Source organism: Drosophila kikkawai, chromosome 4, assembly GCF_030179895.1.
Source record: "Drosophila kikkawai strain 14028-0561.14 chromosome 4, DkikHiC1v2, whole genome shotgun sequence".
In the NCBI taxonomy this organism is placed as follows: domain Eukaryota; kingdom Metazoa; phylum Arthropoda; class Insecta; order Diptera; family Drosophilidae; genus Drosophila; species Drosophila kikkawai.
In genome coordinates this window covers 1,496,478-1,522,469 of record NC_091732.1, presented here as the reverse complement: position 1 = coordinate 1,522,469, position 25,992 = coordinate 1,496,478, and the positions used below count along the sequence as shown (strand labels likewise).

General features: G+C 31.4%; 1 protein-coding gene across 6 annotated transcripts in view; it reads left to right on the top strand.

The window, feature by feature from the left end:
• The window catches only part of pan (transcription factor pangolin), a 66,593-nt gene that overhangs the window by 4,142 nt on the left and 36,459 nt on the right, over window positions 1-25,992 (top strand). For 5 of the 6 annotated variants that reach the window (XM_041776714.2, XM_070287581.1, XM_041776712.2 and 2 more), the window contains exons 2-5: window positions 3,602-3,880; window positions 4,100-4,145; window positions 6,328-6,425; window positions 20,617-20,728. In XM_041776714.2, coding sequence (XP_041632648.1) covers window positions 3,716-3,880; window positions 4,100-4,145; window positions 6,328-6,425; window positions 20,617-20,728 — 421 coding nt within the window. In that variant the 5' untranslated portion in view covers window positions 3,602-3,715. Of the gene's footprint in view, window positions 1-3,601; window positions 3,881-4,099; window positions 4,146-5,025; window positions 5,051-6,327; window positions 6,426-20,616; window positions 20,729-25,992 lie in introns of those variants that run through there. The other variant, XM_070287583.1, reaches the window with a different exon arrangement.

The window sequence follows — 25,992 nt, the reverse complement described above, 5'->3', positions numbered from 1 at the left end:
TAAAATAAAGTAATTTAAACTGATTATACTTTTTTTTTTGCAGTTTTATTAAAACCAATTGCAAACTGCAAGGGTATACAAACTTCGGCGGGCCGAAGTAAGCTTCCTTTCTTGTAAATACTTTTTTTAGAAATTGGAAAAAAATTAGAAAAAAAAATTGTACTGTGTTGCTGACAGTCTCAATGACATTTATAATAAACATTTAAACAAAAAAAAATTTTACCTAATTTTTTGTTGGCCTATCTTCCCAGAACTGCCTTTATGCGGTCTAAGGTTTTAGTCATATAAAACTCGATCCGAGCAAAAGTAAAAATTTTTCCAAAACAAACATTCACTTTTGATACATACTGAATCCAAAAATAATTTTTTTTTTGAAAAAAAAAATTTGGGCACTAGAGGGTTAAGTACTTTTTCATTCTACATTTGAGATTTTTCAAATATTATTTCAATCCTTAAAAAAGTTTAAAATAAGAACGATAAACGACCGAAAATCTTAAAAAATTACCATAACAAGGCTTAAATTAAGAAAAAAAAAATTTGTTTGAATCCTAACGAGACCGTCCTTAGTTAATACTACTAAACATTCGTAATACCAAACATTTTAAATTAAACATTATTGTGAAAGAATTTTTATAATCTGTAATTATAGAGCTAGAAATGATTATTATTAATTAAATTAGTATTAGAAATTTTATTAAAAGCTACTACGACCGACCGCTTACCAACTGGGCCACTGAGGCAAATCAAACACTATTGTCGGGAACGTGAATACATACAGTTCCAAGGACAGAGAAAACAAAAAAAAAAATGTATCTCCCCCTCTGAGCTAAAAATAGATTTTTTAAGAATGGTCATAAGAGCGAGACGGCACTATGACTTCCATTTTTGTGTGAGAAAAAAAGAGACAACACTAGAAGCCGTCTCTTCTAAATTTTTAAGATTAACCAAAATCTTAATTTACGATTTTTATTTCTTAAAATAAATCATTTTCGGTATTACTTTATGATTTTTTCTTCTTCTTATTAGAATATTTGGTCTTTTTTTAAGATTTTTTTTTTAAGAATGCCAAAAAATGTGCAAATCCTAAATGTAGATTATTTTGTTCGTAAATATACCCTGAAAAATCTTCTTTGTAGTATTTTTGGTCTTATAGTAAGATTTTAAATGAAGATTGCGCAAAATCTCAAAAGAAGATTTTATTTTTTTTATCAGTGTACCAAAATTCTATAATAATAAGTAAAGCTCATATCTCAGAGTAGATGAAAATACGTTAAAAAACAACGAAGTTATAATTTTTTCTATTACTTCTATTACTTTCCCTATCGTTCCTATGAAAGCTATTAGATATAGTCGTCCGATTTTCATAAAATTTAAACCAAAATTTTGAAATAATACCAAAAGCTCATGTGTCAAAGTAGATTAAAATACGTTGAAAAACACCGAAGCAATAATTTTTTTCGATTAATTTCCCGATCGTTCCTATGGCAGCTATAAGATATAATCGTCCGATTTTCATAAAATTTTTACCAAAATTCTGGAATAATATAAAATGGCCATATCCCGAAAATGATGCAATTTTGAAAAACAGCCAAGTTATAATTTTTTTTCTAAAAATTTATAGAACATTTGTATGGCAGCTATATGATATAGTCGTCCGATCCGGCCCGTTCCGACATATATAGCAGTGAGAGTATATAGAAGACTATATGCAAAGTTTCATTCAGATAGCTTTAAAACTGAGGGACTAGTTTGCGTAGAAACGGACAGACGGACAGACGGACAGACGGACGGACAGACGGACAGACGGACATGGCTAGATCGACTCTGCTGTTGATGCTGATCAAGAATATATATACTTTATAGGGTCGGAAACGTCTTCTTCACTGCGTTGCAAACTTCTGACTGAAATTATAATACCCTGCAAGGGTATAATTAAATTAAGGTGAGACTCATGAAAGAGAGATTTAACCGAGAAGTTAAATCTACTATAACGGGCCTCATCTTAACTGTATTTATATTTGCCACATTGTCTTCTCGGCAAGAAAATCGTAATTTTCGACCCTATATTCTTGATCAGCATTAACAGCCGAGTCGATCGCAAAGTCCCTCAGGTTAAAAATCTATCTCAATGAATTGCAGATAGTCTTCTAACTATTCTCACTACTATAATTGTCCATAGGACCGTTCGGAAATTTTTTAGAAAAACATATTGTATACTTTTGTTTACTCTGAGAAATAAAATTAAATTTTATGAAAATCGGAAGACTAAATCATAAATGTAGCGGCCATAGCTACATAGATATAGAGAAAATGTAAAGCTCTGATGTAAAACTGTAACTGTAAAAGTAATATGTATCGGTAATTATTTTGTTTTTGTTCCGCTTATACATATATTTATCAATTCGGCGTAACGAAGTTTGCATTCTTTCTTAGTTTATACGGAGTTTAGCCGCTTAAAAAAAGTGTAGCTTATGCTAGTAGTAAGCATAAGCAAGGAAGCGCACCGTCGCACAGTAGCGCCTTTTCCCATTTTACGTTGCAAAAATAATAACTTTTGAACCAAATAAGATAATAAAATAATTTAAATGACATTTGAGAGCCAATTGTTGTAAAATGTACATATTTATTGGAAAATGTGCCACGTCCACTCATTCCCTTTTTTAACGTCTGCATTAACATTAAAGGAATTCCTATTCTTAATTTTTATAGAGTGAATTAAAATGTCCAGCCGCCTGCATGCAGTCTAACACTAACACATGCATGGCCATACACACGCGTCACTTTTCAACTAATTTGGCGTTGCCACTCTTCTTAATAAAACAAAGCCGATTTGTAAATATTTACGAAGCAAATCATTTTATTAAAATAAAAACTGAAAGAGACGAGCAACAAATTTAGTTCTTTCACGAATAATTAAGGGCAATTTCTGGCAAAAAAAGATTTTTGAAATGTTAAGGATTTCAGGAGTTGTCCTGCTAACTTGACTTAACTTAGCAGGGCAACTTTGCGTTTTTAAAAAATAAAAATAAATATAAAAAAATATGCTACAAATTTAATTCTTTCACGAATAATTAACGAATATTAAACGGCAAATTCTGGCAAAAAAAAAAAGATTTTGGAAATGTGAAGGATTTCAGAAGTTGTCCTGCTAACTTGATATCAACTTAGCAGGGCAACTTTATGTTTTTAAAAAATAATAATAAAAACTTGAGCAACAAATTTTATTCTTTCACGAATAATTAACGGCAAATTATGAGAAAAAAAAAAATTTGGAAATGTTCAAGTTTGCAGGAGTTGCCCAGGACATCAAAAAAAGGATCAAAAATTGAACGGCAAATTTTTTTCTTTCACGAATAATTAACGGATAATTAACGGCAAATTATGGTATAATCAAAATTTTGAAAATCCAAAGTTGCCCTGCTAACTTGATGCACATTCCTTCACTGCGTTGCAAACTTCTGACTGAAATTATAATACCCTGCAAGGGTATAAAAAGAGATTGCCAAAGCAAACTTTCTTTCCTTCCTTTTAAGTTGCCAAATAAAACTTATTGCTATTTTACAGTAATGTCAATATTTAAAATTTTTTCTTTTTCTTTTAGGTATTAGCTGGGTGTCATTGATAAACGTTATGGATATAAATAGGTTATACTGTACTGTAAAGTTAATAAACTATTAATCCGTCGTCAAACAAACGCCTGGGAAAGGAGCGAAAAATGCCGCATACACACACCAGGCATGGATCATCTGGGGATGATTTATGCAGCACAGACGAAGTTAAGATATTTAAAGACGAAGGGGATCGTGAAGACGATAAAATTTCATCCGAAAACTTATTAGTTGAAGAAAAATCAAGCTTAATAGATTTAACGGAAAGTGAGGTAAGATAAACAAATCTATTATAACTTAAATAATGAAAGTTAACTGTTTATGTGTTTCAGATTCAGCTTTAATTAAAATTTAAAAAAAACAGAACACTATTGATCTATAAATATTATAAAAAACAATACATAAACAGTGAACCGAGTATATATTAATTATTATAATATTTTTGCCTCAATTTGATAATATTGTAATTTTTTCTTTTTTTGTGAATATAGGAAAAGAGTCAGAAAGTAGCTAGACCCGACCACAGCCCGGTTTTTAGTAAGTATAAATTTTTAATAAAAAAAAAATCGTTTTTAAATTGTATTTTAAAGAACACATTTCATTACCCTGGAAAACGAACCTACGAATGCTTGGCTTGCATCCACTATTTTAGAGTATAAATTAAAATAATACACGAATGAAACGCGTCACCAAAAAAGTGTAAAAGAAATATAATTCAAATGCATTTTAAGGGGTTTCATCTAGCTAGACTTAAGATTTGTTGTAGCAACTTTAAGTACCTTTTTTTTTACACACAAATTTTATAGCTACAATCACATACGTACATATGGATTTACCAATGCTTAAAAGAATACATTTAGCGGTATGGTATAAACTGTATTTTAAAACCGGTTAAATCGTTTATAAAATGCCTCTTTATTTTTCTTTATATGATAAGACAGCATTTTCATAAGAAAACTCACCACTGAAAGTGAAAATGTTCATAGGAAAAGTCACTACACAAACGTGACAGTTACGACAGATATGACTTGCGGCAGGGAACAATTCTCAATATAATTTTATACATATGTATAACCGATGGTCCTAACAGTGAATATAAATATGTATATGTATACGTATATGTATACGTAGGTATATATGTGTAGCTGGCTGTAGTGGTATTTTAATAACGTGCTCGCGCGTAGAGTTGTAGTTGGAGAGCAGAGCGGAGAGTGTCCACTTAAAGAGCGCATATTTTAAATAGAGAGAGATCTGCGTAACAAGAGGGGAAGAGCGGAAAGGGAAAAGGTGGAGCTTCGGAAAAAATAAACCGGCTGCTTTGCGTTGACTTAAACTTTGAGATCCACATTTACCAATATGCATGGAGCTAACAAGGTGATGAAGATCGTTCAGCGACGGACACGCTACTTTATTTGTTTTGTTTCTCTTCTTAATGTACATATGTATGTATATATATTTTTTTGTTTTTTGCTAAAAAGCTTTCAAAGAGAAAAATGTTATAGTTTAACTTTAGTAAAAATGTTGAGAAAATCATAGCAAATTTCGACTTTAAGGTCAAAATCTTTCAGATATATAAACATATATAAATTATTTATTTCAAATAATATATAATCGTTATACTATAACAATCTGTACATATTTATCATAATAAAATAAATGTATTTAATTATACTTAATTTTATTTTACTGCTTACCCATTTTCTCAAAAAGACAATTTTAGCACTGCTGCCCTGATACACATATGGTACAGCTGCGGTAAAAATAGTAGCAATTAAAAAACAACGTAAAAAATTAATTATTTTTTGCGATTATGTAAATTGCAAAATTGTATTTAATTTATTTATTTATTTTGACAAAATTAGCCCAGTGCTACAAGTATAAAATACTTATTATTAATGCCCTGGTCACTTGAGTTAAAATTAGACATTAATTATTATATGAACTAATTATTTATTTATTTTATTTTATATTATTATTTTTAGTTATTTTTATTTTATTTTATTTTTATTTTTATTTTTATTTTTATTTTATTTATTTTTATATCTTTAATTACGTATTAATATGAAGTTGCTGTTTGTTTATTTGTTTGTTATGCGTTGTTTCTTAAAAATAGTTTTACTTTGGAATTAAATTTTTCGATATTTTAGCAACATTATTGCGTAACTGAATTATCTACAGTTAACATAAATAAATATTTGGTGCGTAAAGCTCAGAATCGATTCGATTCTAACATATATCTTAGGATTATTCAATGTTGGATCTGAGAGTGACAATTGAAGAGTTGTCAGTGTTCTGGTTTAAAATAATAGTCAATTTAATTTACAAACCGAATTCATCGTTATACTTAAAGAACATTTTTCACAATCTCGGCAACTCTATTCACCAGCATTAAAAATTATTTAAAATTATTTAAAAATGCTTTCTGCGGCTGCAAATGAAATGCATTTTATGAATTAAATTAGTGCTCTATTACTATCCATGAGTTCGTGACTACAACGGGTCAAAATTTGATCAGCCCCTTATGAACCAATCTAAGACAAAGCAAACCCATTTGTTGATAGCGACCAGCTAAAATTATTTAGAAATTTAAGGTAAATTTAAGAAAAATTTCCTTATATTATGGGGAATCGCTTATGTTAAGGGAAAATGCGCATATGTTATTAAATATATTTTATTTACATTTAAATATAAGTATAAAAATATATAATTAATTTTTCAGATAAGTTAGATACGCACACGACAAGCTTCAATATGGGATACCTGGTCTCACCTTACTCATATGCAAACGGCGCTGCGAATGGTCTACCAGTGACAATGGTATGTTCAATTTATCATCATCACTATTATTATACTTATTATAACAAACAAAAGTAGCACGACTATCTTATGACGAATCGTTGCAACCCTTACCAAAAATAAATTAAAAATATTTCAACTAGTTTCTAATTTCATGTATGTTATTACATCGTTTGAAAGAGGTCTATTATTATATATATATATATATATATATATATCTGTTGAATATATCGACATTTGCTTTATACATATCGTCAAATTCACTATACTTAGAAACTTCAAACGCACGATATCTCTGAGACTAATAAAAATGTTTCAAATAAGGTATTTTTAAAGGAAAGAACGTTCTTTAAAATACAGTAACCCTCGTTTAATAAAATAAATTAAAAAAAAAAAAATAGTGTTCAGGTTACCGAATGAAATGAACTCTCTAAGGTCGCATTCAAGTTCAGCACATCAAAAACCCTTGAAAAAATATATTTCGGCCCTATAATGTATATATATTCTTGATCATCATCAACAGCCGAGTCAATATAGCCATGTCCGTCCCATATGATGTAGTTGCCATTAAGGGGGTTTCCTGAATTAGGAGGCCAAAAATTAGTTGTTTTTCGCGATTTTTTTGGAAGAAAAAGAAACGACCAAGCTTCTTTCAATTTTTGGTATATTTTTATACATATTTAAAGTGCTTAAATTAATTTTTTCGTAAATAAATATTATAAAATGGCGGACTAATAAGTAGTTCACTGAAGCGCCTCGTCACAGCAGTCCCTAATTGGCGGGAAATGTGCAGCTCGTAATTCTTGTCTGAAACAAAAAATCCAAACAAATGTTCAATTTTTGCATTTTATAGTAAAATTGTAACTATCAAACTGTAAATATAATAAGTATAGGTAAATGCAATGAAACTTTATATTAGTTTTTTTCAGCATTTATATTTATAATGTTTATTTTATTAGATATTTTAAATGTAAAATATAGTTATTTTATACGATTAAACCTTTTTTATTTATTTTATCAAAACCAAATTATTATATGCTATGTATTAGCTTGTGCTTATTCATTGAGACATTTCATTTAAACTTTTAGGCTATACCCGTCTCACACACATTTTGATAAGCCGAACTAGGGCTTATTTTTCCGACGGGACTACCTTGTATAATTGTATCATGTTTATAAGAATATAACTTTTATATATTTCCTGTTATTTTTATACCCTTGCAGGGTATTATAATTTTAGTCAGAAGTTTGCAACGCAGTGAAGAAGACTTTTCCGACTTTCACATAATTTTTGATATATGGCCATTTTATATTATTTCAGAATTTCGGTTGTAATTTTATGAAAATCAGACGACTACATCTTATAGCTGCCATAGGAACGATCGGAAAAATAATAGAAATAAATTATAACTTCATTGTTTTTCAACGTATTTTCATCTACTCTGAGATATGAGCTTTTGTTATTATTTCACAATTTTGGTATACATTTTATACAAATCTGACAACTATATCATATAGCTATGGCAGTTATCGATCGGTAAATGTAAAGAAAATGTAAAACTGGGAATGTAAAACAGTAACTGTCAAACTGTAAACATAATAAGTATAGGTAAAATGTTATGAAACTCTGTTTTGTATGTGTTTTCAGCATTTTATTTATGCAATGTATAAATATGCAACTTTTATATATTTGCTTTTATTTATTTTTTAATTATTAAACCAGAATGGCTCGATTCTTATTGATCCAATTGCAATCTGCAAGGGATTAAATAAAAAATAAAATAGATTCTATATTCAATTTTCGGAACCGTATTAACCCTCTAGTGCCCAAATTTTTTTTTTCAAAAAAAAAAAAATTATTTTTGGATTCAGTATGTATCAAAAGTGAATGTTTGTTTTAAAAAAAAATTTACTTTTGCTCGGATCGAGTTTTATATGACTAAAACCTTGGACCGCATGAAGGCGGTTCTGGGAAGGTAGGCCAAAAAAAATTAGGTAAACAATTTTTTTTTGTTTAAATGTTTATTATAAATGTTATTAAGACTGTCAGCAACACAGTACAATTTTTTTTTTCCAATTTTTAAAAAAAGTATTTATTTGTTGCATTTCCTAAAAAATAATTATTTTGTCCGAGTTGCACAAATTTTCAACTTCAAATGAATACAGCAGCTTGCGCTACCTCTAGTATGTATTCCAAACGCAACGAACTTAATTTTTGGACTTTCCTGAATTAGAAAAAACGGAAAACCATGTGAAAAGAATGATAATAATAAAATAACGGTGTTTTTAACATTGCCCGTCTAGAGGCGGTCTTGGGCACTAGAGGGTTAATCGAAAAAGTTCAATACATACATATGTAAACTTGTCAAATGGTACAATGTATAATTTCAGTCAGAAGTCAGAAGAATCAACGCAGTGAGGGAGACATTTCCGACCCTATAAAGTATATACATATATTTCTGATCGGTATCAACAGCCGAGTCGATCTAGCCATGTCCGTCTGTCCGTTTCACGCAAACTAGTCCCTTATTTTCAAAGCTATCTGAGTGAAAATTAGCATATAGTCTTCTGTATACTCCCACTACTATATATGTCGGGACGGGCCTGATCGGACTATATCATATAGAAATTGTCGACAAATTATTCGAAAATAAATTATAACTTCGATGTTTTTCAACATATTTTCAGTTTTGAGATATGGCAATTTTATTCAGAATTCCGGTTTTCATTTTTATAATGATCAGACGACTATATCTTATAGCTCCCATAGGAACAATCGGAAAATGAATAGAACAAAATTATAACTTCGTTGTTATTCAACGTATTTTCATGTACTTTAAGATATGAGCTTATTTTATTAGAATATGTACAGAAAAATTTAAAGCTGCGAATGTAAAACTGTAACTAACTATTAATCTGTGAATATAACAAGAAAGGAAGCTAACTTCGGCACGCCGAAGTTTGTATACCCTTGCAGATATTATTTCATTAAATTTTACCTATACTTATTGTTTAGAGTTTGACAGTTACAGTTTTACATTTTCTCTACATCTACCGATCGGTTTGTATGGCAGCTATATGATATAGTTGTCCGATTTTTATAAAATTTATACCAAAATTCTGAACTAATAAAATAAGCTTATATCTCAGAGTAGATAAAAATTGGTTGAAAAACAACGTAGTTATAATGTTTTTTCTATTAATTTCCCGATCGTTCCTATGGCAGCTATAAGATATAGTCGTCCGATTTTCATGAATTTTTAACCGAAATTCTGAAATAATATAAAATGGCCATATCTAAAAAATGGTGCAAAAATGTTGATAAACAGCCAAGTTATAATTTTTTTTCTAAAAATTTATCGATCATTTGTATGGGAGCTATATGATATAGTCGTCCGATCCGGCCCGTTCCGACATATATAGCAGTGAGAGTATATAGAAGACTACATGCAAAGTTTCATTCAGATAGCTTTAAAATTGAGAGACTAGTTTGCGTAGAAACGGACAGACGGACGGACAGACGGACGGACAGACGGACGGACAGACGGACAGACGGACAGACGGACATGGCTAGATCGACTCGGCTGTTGATGCTGATCAAGAATATATATACTTTATAGGGTCGGAAACGTCTCCTTCACTGCGTTGCAAACTTCTGACTGAAATTATAATACCCTGCAAGGGTATAAAAAGTATAGGTAAAATATAAGGAAACTTTGTTTTGTGTGTTTTTCAGCATTTAAATGTATAATGTTTATTATATTAGATACTAGAAGACCCGGCCACGCTGTGGCTAACAAATGAGTATATTACAAAGTTCTTAATGAATTACATATGACACATAAACTTATGAATGAAGTAGGTAAGGCAGATAGTCCTAAATCTTTAACAGTAATATTTATTATTTGAATTATAAATACTTTTAATTTTAATTTGATTTAGCACTAATCGGTGCACGATATTTTTGGTTAGCCTGTCTTTAGCTAACACAAATAGATTCGACGGTTTTCCTACACGTGAACATGCAAAATGTAGTTGCCCATGAGAAAAACATGGATTTTCCAAATGTAAACCACAAATGGAAATTTGACCTAGAGACTTATTTATAGACACGGCAAAAGATAAACGAATTTGAAACTGTAGCCTTTTCAAGGGTATCATTGGAGTACGTGGCAACACCACTGTTTCTTTAAACTTCCCCGTTAAAATGGTTGCTTCTAGTATATTTCCGGTGATTGAGGTGGATAATGGATTATCGAAGATTATGTGGTGGCACTCCAGGTATATCTAGTGAATTTAAAAATTCAGTTGGAAAATGTTCTTCCATTTTCATGTTCTTCCATTTTCATCAACAACGGTATCGATTTAAATATAAAATATAGTTTTTTTAGGATTAAAGGGTTAAACTTTTTTTTAAAATTTTTTCAAAACAAAATTATTATATGCTTCTATATATTTTATTTATTATTTTAATATTTCTTCTATTAATGTGACAAAGTTAGCTTCCTTGTTGTATTTAGTTTTAATTTTTCAAAGTTCCAAGTATAGGTTAGGTTAATCCAGACGGCATAGGCCAGTGTGGTTTTAGTTCTTCGTTTCCAAGTATAAGCCATTTCAATTTTTTTTAAGAATTAAGAATTTAAGAATGTTTAAAATCCATCGCCATTTTTTTCCGCTTTTGAAATGGGTTTTCTTGGGGGTTGGTTTTACAATTTTCAAATACAAATGTATATACAATACTCCTACTCTTAGCTTCGGGGTGGTTATTATACCCTTGCAGGGTATTATAATTTCAGTCAGAAGTTTGCAACGCAGTGAAGGAGACGTTTCCGACCCTATAAAGTATATATATTCTTGATCAGCATCAACAGCCGAGTCGATCTAGCCATGTCCGTCTGTCCGTCTGTCCGTCCGTCCGTCCGTCTGTCCGTTTCTACGCAAACTAGTCCCTCAGTTTTAAAGCTATCTGAATGAAACTTTGCATATAGTCTTCTATATACTCTCACTGCTATATATATCGGAACGGGCCGGATCGGACGACTATATCATATAGCTCCCATACAAATGTTCGATAAATTTTTAGAAAAAAAAATTATAACTTGGCTGTTTTTCAATATTTTTGAATCCTTTTTGAGACATAGCCATTTTATATTATTCCAGAATTTTGGTAAAAATTTTATGAAAATCGGACGACTATATCTTATAGCTGCCATAGGAACGATCGGCAAATGAATAGGAAAAAAATTATAACTTCGTTGTGTTTAAACATATTCTTATCTACTTTTAGATATAAGCTTTTTTTTATTATTTCAGAATTTTGGTAAAAATTTTATGAAAATCGGACAACTATATCATATAGCTGCCATATAAACGATCGGTAAATGTAGAGAAAATGTAAAGCTGGGAATGTAAAACTGTAACTGTCAAACTGTAAGCATAATAAGTATAGGTAAAATGTAATGAAACTCTGTTTTGTGTGTGTTTTCAGCATTTAAATCTATAATATAAACATCAAAACCAATCTGCAAGGGTATACAAACTTCGGCGTGCCGAAGTTAGCTTCCTTTCTTGTTTTTTTATTCATTATGTTCTTATTCATTTCCATACGTTTGCGGAAAGCGACCAGCAACCAATGTTTGGGCGGATAAAAATACGAAAAAAAGAAAGAGCACATTTTCTTCGGAATGGAATAAAAGAACAAAAATACAAAAAGAAATTTCTAATGATGCTAAAGCTTTTTTACAATATTAGGAAGTGTGCCTTACATTGTTTAAGGGGATTGACTCATATGACCGTTTTTTGAAAAATTGTCCTAAAGAGCGCTTAAGACTTAGCAACCAATTTTTTAAGTGTTAATAAGAAAAGTGTATTTTTAAAATTTTTTGTAAAAAACTATATCTTAGGTGTGAATTATCTTATATAAACAAAAACAAAGTAATTACCGATACATTTTACTTTTACAGTTGCAGTTTAACATTCAGAAGCTATATGATTTAATTGTCCGATTTTATAAAATTAAAACTGAAGATCGAAATAATAATATAATGGGCATATCTTAAAGATCATAAAAATATGTTAAAAAATAGCGACGTTAAAATTTTTTTTTTATAGGGTCGGAAATGACTCCTTCACTGCGCTGCAAACTTCTGACTAATATTATAATATCCTGAAATAGTATTATAAAACTATATGAAGTTAAAAATAATTCTTAGTTGGTGTAACCTCGTTTATAAGCTAAGGTGTTATTATAATTTTAGTATATGTATTATTGATCAGCATCAACAGCCCCTCCCTTGCTCGGTATGTAAATTCTCAGTTTTAGAGCTGCCTGAATAAAATTTTGAGGATGGGATAGGTACAACAGTGTGTGACCGACGGTGAAGTACCAGGTGTCCGAAGTATAATATTAGCCATTCACTTAGCTAGGAAGATGGAACAGTACTTCCATTGGTGCTGCCAACAGAAATGTACGGTTTTTTATCATTTGAAACGGCGGATTTTATGGGGGGTACATACATATGTACATGAAAACCAAAATTTTTACAAAAAACTTTGCAACATATCGGAGTGAATCAATAATTATCAAATATCATGGAAAACTTGAAATGGTTCGTGGAAATTTTTGGCTGTGTACCTGTGTAATTATTGTCATCAGCATGAAATAATTATCTATTTAAACCTAAAATTGTGATAAAAATTATTTTTTGTTATTTTTAAGAGGGTTGGAAATTATACCAAATTTTCTGAAAATTGGCTCTATTGTGTCCATAACCGAAAAACTCATGCTGCTGCATATATTCATTTTTTATTTAAAATATTATATTTTTTTTTTACTCATATCTAATGATTATCTTTAAAAATAAAATAACAAATTTTAAACATCAACATTACCATTTAATTTTTATAATATAACTTATAATGATTACGGTGCCTGGTTTCAATTGATCAACATTACAGAATCTAACATATTCTAAAACATACTTCAAAAATTTCAAATGAGAATTCCAGAAAACTCGATTTTTTATTATTATTAATTTTTATACCCTTGCAGGGTATTATAATTTCAGTCAGAAGTTTGCAACGCAGTGAAGGAGACGTTTCCGACCCCATATTGTATATATTTTCTTGATCAGCATCAACAGCCGAGTCGATCTAGCCATGTCCGTCTGTCCGTTTCTACGCAAACTAGTCCCTCAGTTTTAAAGCTATCTGAATGAAACTTTGCATATAGTCTTATATATACTTTCACTGCTATATATGTCGGAACGGGCCGGATCGGACGACTATATCATATAGCTGCCATACAAATGTTCGATAAATTTTTAGAAAAAAAATTATAACTTGGCTGTTTTTCAATATTTTTGCATCATTTTTGAGATATAGCCTTTTTATATTATACCAGAATTTTTGTAAAAATTTTATGAAAATCGGACCACTATATCTTATAGCTGCCATAGGAACGATCGGGAAATGAATCGAAAAAAAATTATAACTTCGTTGTTTTTCAACGTATTTTAATCTTATTTGAGACATGAGCTTTTGGTATTATTTCAGAATTTTGGTATAAATTTTATGAAAATCGGACCACTATATCTTATAGCTGCCATAGGAACGATAGGGAAAGTAATAGAAAATATTATAACTTCATTGTTTTTCGACGTATTTTCATCTACTTTGAGACATGAGCTTTTAGTATTATTTCAGAATTTTGGTAACAATATTATGAAAATCGGACAACTATAACCAGTGTTGCCATAATTTTTCCCGAAAAAAACGCTAGATTGGCAAAAAAAAAACCCAAAAACCCCAAAAATCCTTTTAAAAAAGCTAAAAAAAAACCCTACATATTTTTAAAGTCATTTTATTCAAAGTTTTTAATAATTTCGTCTATATCGACTGCCTCTTCGTCAACATTCTTATTTTTAGATGTTCCGATCATCTTTAGAACATTTTGTGGTAATTTATAGTTGTGGCACCGCTTGCCAAGACGCTGCAAACCTGATCTGGAATGGTGACTAAATGTAGTTTAAATTTTTAAGATATTTAAGTCATTTTACCTGATGCTTAAAATTCAGTTTAATGTGTCAATATTCAACCGATTTCTCTGTTTGCATTTAACCAAATTGACCTGGCTAATCACTCGCTCAACCTCGGCATTAGACTACGGCAACGACAATACTTGTAAAGCACTTTAAACCACTATTTTTCGCTTTATAGTTCACACACAACGAGACAAGAGTTGTAAGAATTCATATCGATATCATGTCGATATATTAAGTGCTGTAAAAGCTTGAAAAAACGCAAATGTATGAAAATATAATTTGATGCATAAAAAACGCTAAAAAACCCTAACTCGATCTGAAATAAAGCTAAATTAGCGTCTTTCCGCTGTTTTAAATTTTTTCCCGCAAACGCAGTTCAAAAAACCCCAAATCTGGGGGGAAAAACCCTAAAACGGCAACACTGACTATAACATATAGCTGCCATAGAAGCGATCCGTAGATGTAGAGAAAATGTAAAGCTGGGAATGCAAAACTGTAACTGTCAAACTGTATATATAATAAGTATTGGTAAAATGTAATGAAATAGTATCTGCAAGGGTATACAAACTTCGGCGTGCCAAAGTTAGCTTCCTTTCTTGTTTTTAATTTTATTTATTTATTTTTTTTTTATTTAACTTAAATGATTTGATTTTTATTTATCCAACTGCAAACTGTAAGAGTATACAATAAAACACAACGACTGCTTTCATTCTTGTTAAGTAGTTAAGGGTCCATTTTGGTTAGTTGGACCAAAAAATAGGCAATATTCAGGAATTTTTTGTGGACAAAGGATATAATTTAGCAAAAATTTCAACATTTTTAGAGCATGTCCTGAAGCAGGACACAGGGCGACGTAAGCCATCCCCAAAAAAGGAACCCCTCTGGCGACCATTCTGCAGGACGTAAAACTCGACTGAAACAAAAAATTCAAAAATGTTCTTGTTTAGTATAAATGTGGTTATGGAATAGGCTACTTTTATCAAAATTTAATCTATATATATAAAAATCAATTGCTGTTCGTTAGTCTCGCTAAAACTCGAGAATGGCTGAACGGATTTATCTTATCTTGGTCTTGAATTATTCGTGGAGGTCTAGGGAAGGTATAAAAGGTGAGAAAAATTCGAATAATTGCCGGGAAAATCCTCAAAACAGTATTTTTCTATTTCCCATACAAACGTTTTCTAAATAAAATGGAGAGTCAATTTGTAATTTATTACCGCTGTATAAAGTTCAAATTCGCATGCGCGTTGGAGGATCTAATATCGCGTTCCGAAACTCAACAAAAGTGAAAGTGAATCGCGAACGCGACAAAATTGCATAGTCTCACAGCTTCATATAGCTTCGAGAAAATTAATTTTAGCTAACTTCAGTTGTTAATCTGTCTTTTGTTTTTAATAAGACTATATAGAAATCGAAAGATAAATCTTAAGTTTTGTCACAAACGTTAAATTATAAATCTTAAGTTAAATTTCTGAACGCAATCATAATATTTGACATTAGATTTGACAACCAACTAATATGTCAATCCATCCTGTCTGTCGCTTTTCAGTCAGAATGGCAGTTTCGGCAGGACAAGGAGGAATCTTCTTTTTTATGCACTCCTCCGAAACGGCTTTACCGATTCTCATGAAATTTAGTGTGCTTATGCAGTTTGGTTCAACTTGAGAGATAGGATAGCTAAGATCTTTAACATCATGGCAGTTTCGGCAGGACAAGGAGGAATCTTATTTTTTTATGCACTCCTCCGAAACGGCTTTACCAATTCTCATGAAATTTAGTGCGCTTATGCAGTTTGGTTCAACTTGAGAGTTAGGATAGCTAATCATGGCAGTTTCGGCAGGACAAGGAGGAATCTTCTTTTTTATGCACTCCTTCGAAACGGCTTTACCGATTCTCATGAAATTTAGTGTGCTTATGCAGTTTGGTTCAACTTGATAGATAGGATAGCTAAGATTTTTTACATCATGGCAGTTTCGGCAGGACAAGGAGGAATCTTATTTTTTTATGCACTCCCCCGAAACGGTTTTACCGATTCTTATGAAATTTAGTGTGCTTATGCAGTTTGGTTCAACTTGAGAGATAGGATAGCTAAGATCTTTTACATCATGGCAGTTTCGGCAGAACAAGGAGGAATCTTCTTTTTTTATGCACTCCTCCGAAACGGCTTTACCGATTCTTATGGAATTTAGTGTGCTTATTTAACCAAATCTTTATGCTTTGCTCGGGCTATTTTGTTGATGAGTTTGCACCAAATTGGTTGAGCGGTTCTTCACGTATTACATATTTTGTAATATATTATTTCAATAAATCGCATTTCGTCAGAATGTCTTTTCTTTTATTGTCATTTGTCATTCATAATTATTGTTTTGTGTTTATAAGTGGTGAGTCTCTAAATTATCATTTGAAATACATTAAGAAGGTAAGATAATATTTTCAGCAAAATGCCACCGAAAAGATCGAATCTCAACAACGTAAGCAGCAGGGTGGCACGACGCAGACGTTTCGAAAGAGCTCATCAGTTGCCAGAACAAGTCAATACAAGAAATAGAGCTCAAAGAATTAGGACAGCAGAAGGTCGTGCACAAGAATCCCAGGAACAGCGTAGCGAACGTCTGCAGCAGAATATTACGAGAATCAGGGCGGCTCGAGATAGAAACATAGATATGTATAGTACGAGCACAAGTACGACAAAGGCAGCGGAACAGTCGCTCATTAGTTCGTACATCATTCGTTCGTCTTGCTTTTGAATATGCACCAGATATTAACTACTTTGCGCATTCAAAAATTGCTATCGGTGGAATGGACAAAGTATGTCAATATTGTCAGGCGTTTAAATTTCGGAATGAAACTGCCGGTATGTGCTGCGCAGCAGGAAAAGTCGTTTTGCAACCTCTACTTGCTCCGCCAGAACCTTTATTATCCCTTCTTGCTGGAAATTCAAATGACTCAAAATTATTTTTGCGTAAAATACGCAAAATTAAAAGTTGCTTCCAAATGACGTCATTTGGGGCCACTAAAATTTGTGATCTTGCATCCGATGGACGTAATTTTGAAACTACATTCAAAATACAAGGCCAGATGTACCACAAAATTGGATTATTGATGCCTGATGATAATCCGAAATTTCTTCAAATTTATTCTATGGGCAATTGTGAAGAGCGCGTAACGACCCGATGCCAGTATCATTTTATTGAACAAGCAGAGGAAGCGGTTTAGGAGTCTATAGCGAACAAACAAAGTGACAGGAGATTTTTATATATTAAGATTACTGTTGAAGGTTTAATATTTTATTTACTGACAACTCTGTAATATGCTCATTGTTTCCGTATTGTTTCCTACAAATAATATGCATGACAAAACAGTGTTTGCCGGGTCAACTATAATTAGTACGGGCCCAGCAAAGCGGGTCGGGTCTGCTAGTAAAAAATAAAAAAATCAAAAATTTTTTTTTTAGTTTTTTTTGAAAAATTTCTTCACTTTTTTGTTGATAAAAAAATCCAATGTTTAAGCTATCAAAGGATATAATTTAGCAAAAATTTCAACATTTTTAGAGCATGTCCTGAAGCAGGACACAGGGCGACGTAAGCCCATCCCCAAAAAAGGAACCCCTCTGGCGACCATTCTGCAGGACGTAAAACTCGACTGAAACAAAAAATTCAAAAATGTTCTTGTTTAGTATGAATGTGGTTATGGAATAGGCTACTTTTATCAAAATTTAATAAAAAATAAAAAAATCAAAAATTTTTTTTTTTTAGTTTTTTTTTTTGAAAAATTTCTTCACTTTTTTGTTGATAAAAAAATCCAATGTTTAAGCTATCAATGTAATTGTAGCCTATTCCATGGACACGTTAATTATGCGTATTAAAAAAAAAATATATAATTTTTTTTTTTCAAATAACCAGAATGGACCGTTAAATTAAAATAAATTATACTTCTCCGTCAAGTTTTTTCACCGAACGAGATATTTTTCAAAATCGATTGTTACTAAGCTATAAGTAAGAATTAAAGCAAATAAACGTTGTCGCTGTTGTATATTTCCTATCTCCAAAATAGGGGTGATATTGCATGTATAGTGACAACAGGAGCAAAAAGCTGCGAGCGTTGGCGGCACGTTTCATATTCTATTAAGCGGCGGCGACTTCAAAGAAAATTTTCAGTTTCATTGCATCGCTTTGCCGCTGTATGCTGTCTACAGCTTGTTATTATTATTGTGTGTGTGTTGTTGTTTTTCTATACCCTGTAGTTATAATTAGTGTAGAAAAGAAAGAATGGAAAAGGGTGCTACCCCTTAAAATCAAGAACATGAATAAATAAAGTCGGCATAAAGAGACTACTAAATATTTATACCCTTGCAGGGTATTATAATTTCAGTCAGAAGTTTGCAATGCAAAGAAGGAGACCTTTCTGACCCCATAAAGTATATATACTCTTGATCTGCAATAAACTTTGCATATACTCTTCTATATACTCTCACTGCTATATATGGCGGAACGGGCCGAATCGGACGACTATATCATATAGCTGCCATACAAATGTTCGATAAATTAAAAAAAAAATAATTATAACATAGCTGTTTTTTCAAAATTTTTGCATCATTTTTGAGATATGGCCATTTTATATTATTTCAGATTTTCGTTTTTAATTTTATAAAAATCGGATAACTATATCTTATAGCTGCCATAGGAACGACCGAAAAATTAATAGAAAAAAATTGTAACTTCGTTGTTTTTGAACGTATTTTCATCTTTTTTGAGATATAAGCATTTTTATACAGAGTTTTTGTACAAATTTTATTAAGGGGGTTTCCTGAATTAGGAGGCCAAAAAATCGACTAAGAATATACCACAAAAATTTCAGAAGCCAATTCGAAGTATTTTCGAAGATACAGGGATGAAAGAAAAGGAGCGCCGAGCAGGTTTGCAGGCGCTTGGGAAACTTTGAAGCGCGTTTTCTCCACTTTTCATTTTTACGATTCTTTCGAATTGGCGGGAAAGATAACAAAAAAAACTTATAGACCGATTGAAACGATTAAAGGCTTATTCTCTTTAGAATTAAATTCTCTTCTAGTTGAACTAAAACGGTTGTTGAAAACAGCTTTTTATATTTTTTACAGCATGTTAAAGTCAATATTTTATCCCGAAAAATGCATTTTTGTTTTTAAACCTGAATAAAAGTTCCGATTTCACGATTTTCTCCGGTTTTTCTTAGTTCAACTAGAAAATGCACTTATAAAAATTAAAATTTTTTTGGAATTTTTTGTTTCAGACAAGAATTACGAGCTGCACATTTCCCGCCAATTAGGGACTACTTATAAGTCCGCCATTTTGAAATATATATATTTTTTTAAATTTATTTAAGCACTTTAAATATGTATAAAAATATACCAAAAATTGCAAGAAGCTTGGTCGTTTCTTTACCTTCCAAAAAAAAATCGCGAAAAACAACTAATTTTTGGCCTCCTAATTCAGGAAACCCCCTTAGAATCGGACAACTACCTCAGGGAAAAAAGTATATGTGCATTGAAATTATTTGAAAAAAAAAACATGAAATAAAAAATAATACCGTAAAATTAAACTTAATATTAATTATTTTATTATACAAGGATAAAAAATATATTTTACTTACGTTCCGCTGACTAAAAAATATTTTTAGATCACACTTCTTAGCATACTCGCTATCAATAACAGAATAATCTCAATTTGCACATATACTTATTTCATATGAAATTAATATTCTTTATTTAATTTAAAGTTAAACAAAACGTTTACGAAAACTATATTGTTATTTTTTTCCCCAGCAATATAAATAAATTTAATCAAAAACCTAATATCATTATTTTATGTTTTTTTTTTTTCAAATAATTTCAATGCACATATACTTTTTTCCCTGAGGTATATCATATAGCTGCCATAGAAGCGATCGGAAGATGTAGAGAAAATGTAAAGCTGGGAATGTAAAACTGTAACTTTCAAACTGTAAACATAATAAGTATAGGTAAAATGTAATGAAATAATATCTGCAAGGGTATACAAACTTCGGCGTGCCGAAGTTAGCTTCCTTTTTTCTTGAATTTAAGGTATAGTCATTTTTATCTCCCCTGGTTACGAATAGTTTTTGTTTGTTTTATTATAAATATAGCATAATCATATTTTTTCTTACATTTTTTTAAGGCCAACAAAATTGGACTCCCGCCATTTTTTTGCCACAATGCCGATCCGTTAGCAACACCACCGCCAGCGCATTGCGGAATACCGCCCTATCAGCTTGATCCCAAGGCAATTGGTAAGTACATCTTAAAATATATGACATAATAAATATATTCACATAGTTTAATACCACTTTACGAAGTTTTTATTGGAATTTAATTAATCACGTCGATTTAAGCAAAGTCCGTCTGGCTGTCCACATGAGACAACAGATCTTCACCTGCCCGTTTATCCGCTAACTAATAACTTATTTTAAGTTTTATATCAATTAAACATGTAATATAGTAGGAACAATTTTCAATATATTTTCATATTTTCTTCAGACCAATTTTGGAATTTGCTGTTAATTGTTCGTGAAAGAACTAAATTTATTGCTCGTCACTTTTATTATTTATTTAAATAAAATGATATGCTAAATATTTACAAATCGCTTCGTTGATCACTTTCCAACTAATTTGAGGTTGCCACCCTTCCTTTAAAACGAAGAGATTTGTAAATATTTATAAAAGAAATCATTTTATTACAAATTACAAATTTAGTTCTTTTACAAATAATTAACATTCTTGCACATTCTGATTAAAAAGATTTTGGATATGTCAAATATTTCAGGAGTTGTCCTGCTAACTTGATATCAACTTTGCAGGGCAACTTTATGTTTTAAAAAAAATAATAACAAAAACTCGACCAACAAATGTCATTCTTACACGAATAATTACCGGCAAATTCTTAAAACCCTTTTTTCTTTGGAAATGTTAAGGTTTTAAGGAATAAAACAATATTTTACAAAATAGCGGACCTATGGCATATATGCCGCAGAGCCTTGATCTTAGAGTATTCCGGTTATGAACACGACAGAGCTCGTAATTCGTGACGAAAATAAAAAAAAAACCAAAAACCAACATTTTCTGTATTTATTATACATTTATCTTCTATTTGAACCTTAAATCCCCTAAATAAATGATGACAAAAAATTTAATTCAGTTTTGAAAACAAAATTTCTATTTTCAGAAAATTAAAAAAATATATATATATTTTTATTACACACATTAAGCTTAAAAAGAAGATCAATTCATGGTGATGATAATAGCTTTATTTATTTATCCACTCTGATGTTTTTTTTTAATCATATCTGTAATACGTAGGTAAAAACGCAATAATTGAAAGTGGAGATAAAGCCGTTTAGTTTTTAATGCCCCCACAGAAACACTTGCATACATACTTGATTCGAGGCATTCCGAGTGGGAATAAGATAATTAAATCTACACAGTATATTTTATAAAGAAATAACTATTTTTTTAACAAAATTTTCTAAAAATATATCGAACATTTGTATGGCAGCTATATGATATAGTCGTCCGATCCGGCCCGTTCCGAAATATGTATATAGCAGTGAGACTATATAGAAGACTATATGCAAAGTTTCATTCAGATAGCTTTAAAACTGAGGGACTAGTTTGCGTTCAAACAGACAGACGGACAGATGGACAGACGGACAGACGGACAGACGGACATGGCTAGATCGACTCGGCTGTTGATGCTGATCAAGAATATATATACTTTATAGGGTCGGAAACGTCTCCTTCACTGCGTTGCAAACTTCTGACTGAAATTATAATACCGTGCAAGGGTATAAAAAAAACATAAAGTTATCGTAAAGCTAACTGATTCCCTGTTACCCTTGAACCTTATCCGTACGCGAGCGCTACTAAGCAGCGAATGATTTCAATTGATTTTCTTAGCCGAGACATTATTTCGCAGTGAGAAATTTTGACAGTGGAAGTAAAAACAAGCCATATATCTATAGAATATTTTATTATTCTAATTTTTTTCGCGGTTAACTTCACTCTGTACAAAGCTATTGACTTTATCACCCTATACAAATTAACCAACAACAACACAAACAAATTATGAATATAATAATTGCTCATGGTAAGTACTTTTCGGCTATGGAATATTATACGGTAATTCAGCCAGATTTCCGTCATTGTTTGCAGTTTCTGAAAAGATTTCGTGGTGGGTTTTTGAAAAATTGAAACCGAGTATACCGATCAGAATGGGAACAACCAGCGGCGTAAATAAAGGGCTTGCATTTATTGAGGTCCCATGGATTACACGGATTTATGAACCTTTTCAACAAATAATAATGACCCAAGTAATTCATAATTGAATAGCGCCAGTATAAAACATCAGTATAGGGCACGAGGATGGGCATTATAGCTTCGTGTGGAGGGCGAAGGCTATACGCAGAACTTGACTGGGCTTTTGAGTATTATTGTCTAATTTTCATCAGTTTTCCTGTTTAGTTATATTATTACCCATCCTTTTAATTTTGTGTTAATTTATAAAAATATAAATATAATATTATTAGTTATTATAGTGGATATATTGCATGTTAAATGCTGAAACTAAAGTGCAAAAAAACAAATAGAAGGGCGTTTTTTCCTTTTCACGGATGAAAAGATGAGACCGCCCTCTGTGCTGTTTGCAAAGTGGTTAAAAGAACGTCGCTACGGTCTCGTATGTGACCCTAAACAACCCCTGGGAGTCCATAGTAATACGCAAGTCTTCCGAATAAAGTAATAATACTTTTAAATCGGATGTATTTCATCTTGTTTCGACATTGTTTTTGCCCCTATGCATTACTCTAGATTTAATAGCAACGATCTGATATGAGGCACGGCACCCAATATTAAAAGAATTGCGATGCTATCAGTTGTTTAGCAGCTAGGTCGAATCAGACATGTCCGCCTGTCCGTTCTTTACGCATGCTAGTATGCCATTTTGAAAAGTGGATGGACTCTTTGCCATGAATAATAATAAATACAAGAAAGGAAGCTAACTTCGGCACGCCGAAGTTTGTATACCCTTGCAGATTGGTTTTGATGTTTATATTATAGATTTAAATGCTGAAAACACACACAAAACAGAGTTTCATTACATTTTACCTATACTTATTATCATAGTAGAATTATACAAGGTAGTCCAGTCTGGTCCCAAATGTTTGAATTTTAGGGCTTATTTTGACAGCTCATGTTTATTCATTGAGATAAACTCAATGGGTTGAGTAGATTGTGTGCACAAATTTTATTCCTGTCAATCTGAGCTAATAAAAAAATAAAATAAAATGTCTTACTGCAATTTTTGTGGCACAAACGTTAAAGCCAAATTGATAAGAACACCTAAATGTGAATTTCGGCGAAAAACGTGGGAGGAAATTCTTAAATGCAGGCTTGATGGGAATACTAGAATTTGTGATACGCATTTTAGTTCTTCACAATGGAAGATACCTAGCGAAGAAAGTCCTGCTAAAAGAAGGCGACTGATCCGTGATGCTGTTCCGGAGATGCCTGAGCCAGCGGAAAGATTAGGCTACGCCAACGCAAGCTCGCAGACAGAGTAAGTTTCCCGAGATCTTAGGAAATACTTAATACAAGCAAAATATTTGTATTGAAGGAATAAAGCAATACCATCGTCAATACTTATGGAGAACGAGAGCCTAAAAAACCAAATTCGTATATTGAAAAATGAAATGGTTTCATTACGCCAGCAGGTTAATAACTACAAGGAATTGGAGGTGTCTCTGCATAAATGTCAAACACAAAATTATTAAAATTTAAGTTATAAAAAAGACAACTGGTTTAATGAAATGGAAAACGTTTAATTTGGGACCTTTATTTATAAAACTCCACTTCAGCAACAACTTTAAAGAGATTGAACAATTTAAGCACACTATGTTTATAAGATTGTACATTGGGACAATCTTATAAACATAGTGTGTTTAACACACATACTATTGACATTTCACTCAAACTTTGAGACTATACCCGTCTCACGCACACTTTGATGAGTCGAACTAGGGCTTATTTTTTCCGACTGGACTACCTTGTATAATTCTACTATGCTTATTATGTTTACAGTTTGACAGTTACAGTTTTACATTCCCAGCTTTACATTTTCTCTACATTTACCGATCGTTTATATGGCAGCTATATGATATAGTTGTCCGATTTTCATAAAATTTTTACCAAAATTGTGAAATAATAAAAAAAAGCTTATATCTAAAAGTAGATAAGAATATGTTGAAACACAACGAAGTTATAATTTTTTTCCTATTCATTTGCCGATCGTTCCTATGGCAGCTATAAGATATAGTCGTCCGATTTTCATAAAATTTTTACCAAAATTCTGGAATAATATAAAATGGCTATGTCTCAAAAATGATTCAAAAATATTGAAAAACAGCCAAGTTATAATTTTTTTTCTAAAAATTTATCGAACATTTGTATGGGAGCTATATGATATAGTCGTCCGATCCGGCCCGTTCCGACATATATAGCAGTGAGAGTATATAGAAGACTATATGCAAAGTTTCATTCAGATAACTTTAAAACTGAGGGACTAGTTTGCGTAGAAACGGACAGACGGACGGACGGACGGACAGACGGACATGGCTAGATCGACTCGGCTGTTGATGCTGATCAAGAATATATATACTTTATAGGGTCGGAAAGATCGACTCGGCTGTTGATGCTGATCAAGAATATATATACTTTATAGGGTCGGAAACGTCTCCTTCACTGCGTTGCAAACTTCTGACTGAAATTATAATACCCTGCAAGGGTATAAAAATACCAAAAGTAATAATAGTATCAACAAGAAAGGAAGCTTCGGCTCGCCGAAATTTGTATACCCTTGCAGTTTATAATTGGATCTTTAAGAATCGATTCGTTTTTTTTTTAAACATGAAAAGAAAAACTAGCCTGAGATATATACGAAATATATATAGTTATATATAGTATTTAAGAATTTGTTTTTGGTACAATTTCAAAAAGTTGTATTTGAAATATCCAATATAATAGAAATTATAAATATAAATTAAAACTTTCATTACAATTATCTATACATATTATATTTACAGTTACAGCTTTACAATACATTTACATTTTTATACATTTTTTTTATCGTTCCCAGATCAGATTTTCATAGAATTAAAACCAAAATTCTCAAATAAAACAAAATTGCCATACTCAAAGAAGAAAGATAAATTGAAGCCTAGATATAATTTTTGTCTACAAATTTTTCGAACGATTCTATGGCAGCTATACGATATAGTCGGTGAATCCGGCCCGTTCCGACATAAATAACAGTGAGAGTATTTAGAGGACTATCTGAGTTTGAGGACTCGGTTTTTGATGCTGATCAAGAATTTCCATATTTAATTTATAAGTCCGGTAATGACTCCTTCACTGCGTTGCAAAGTTCTGACTAAAAACGTATCTTACTGTTTTTACGCATACTTTTCTGATAGTTTTCATTTCAGCTATATGATAGTCTATCAGC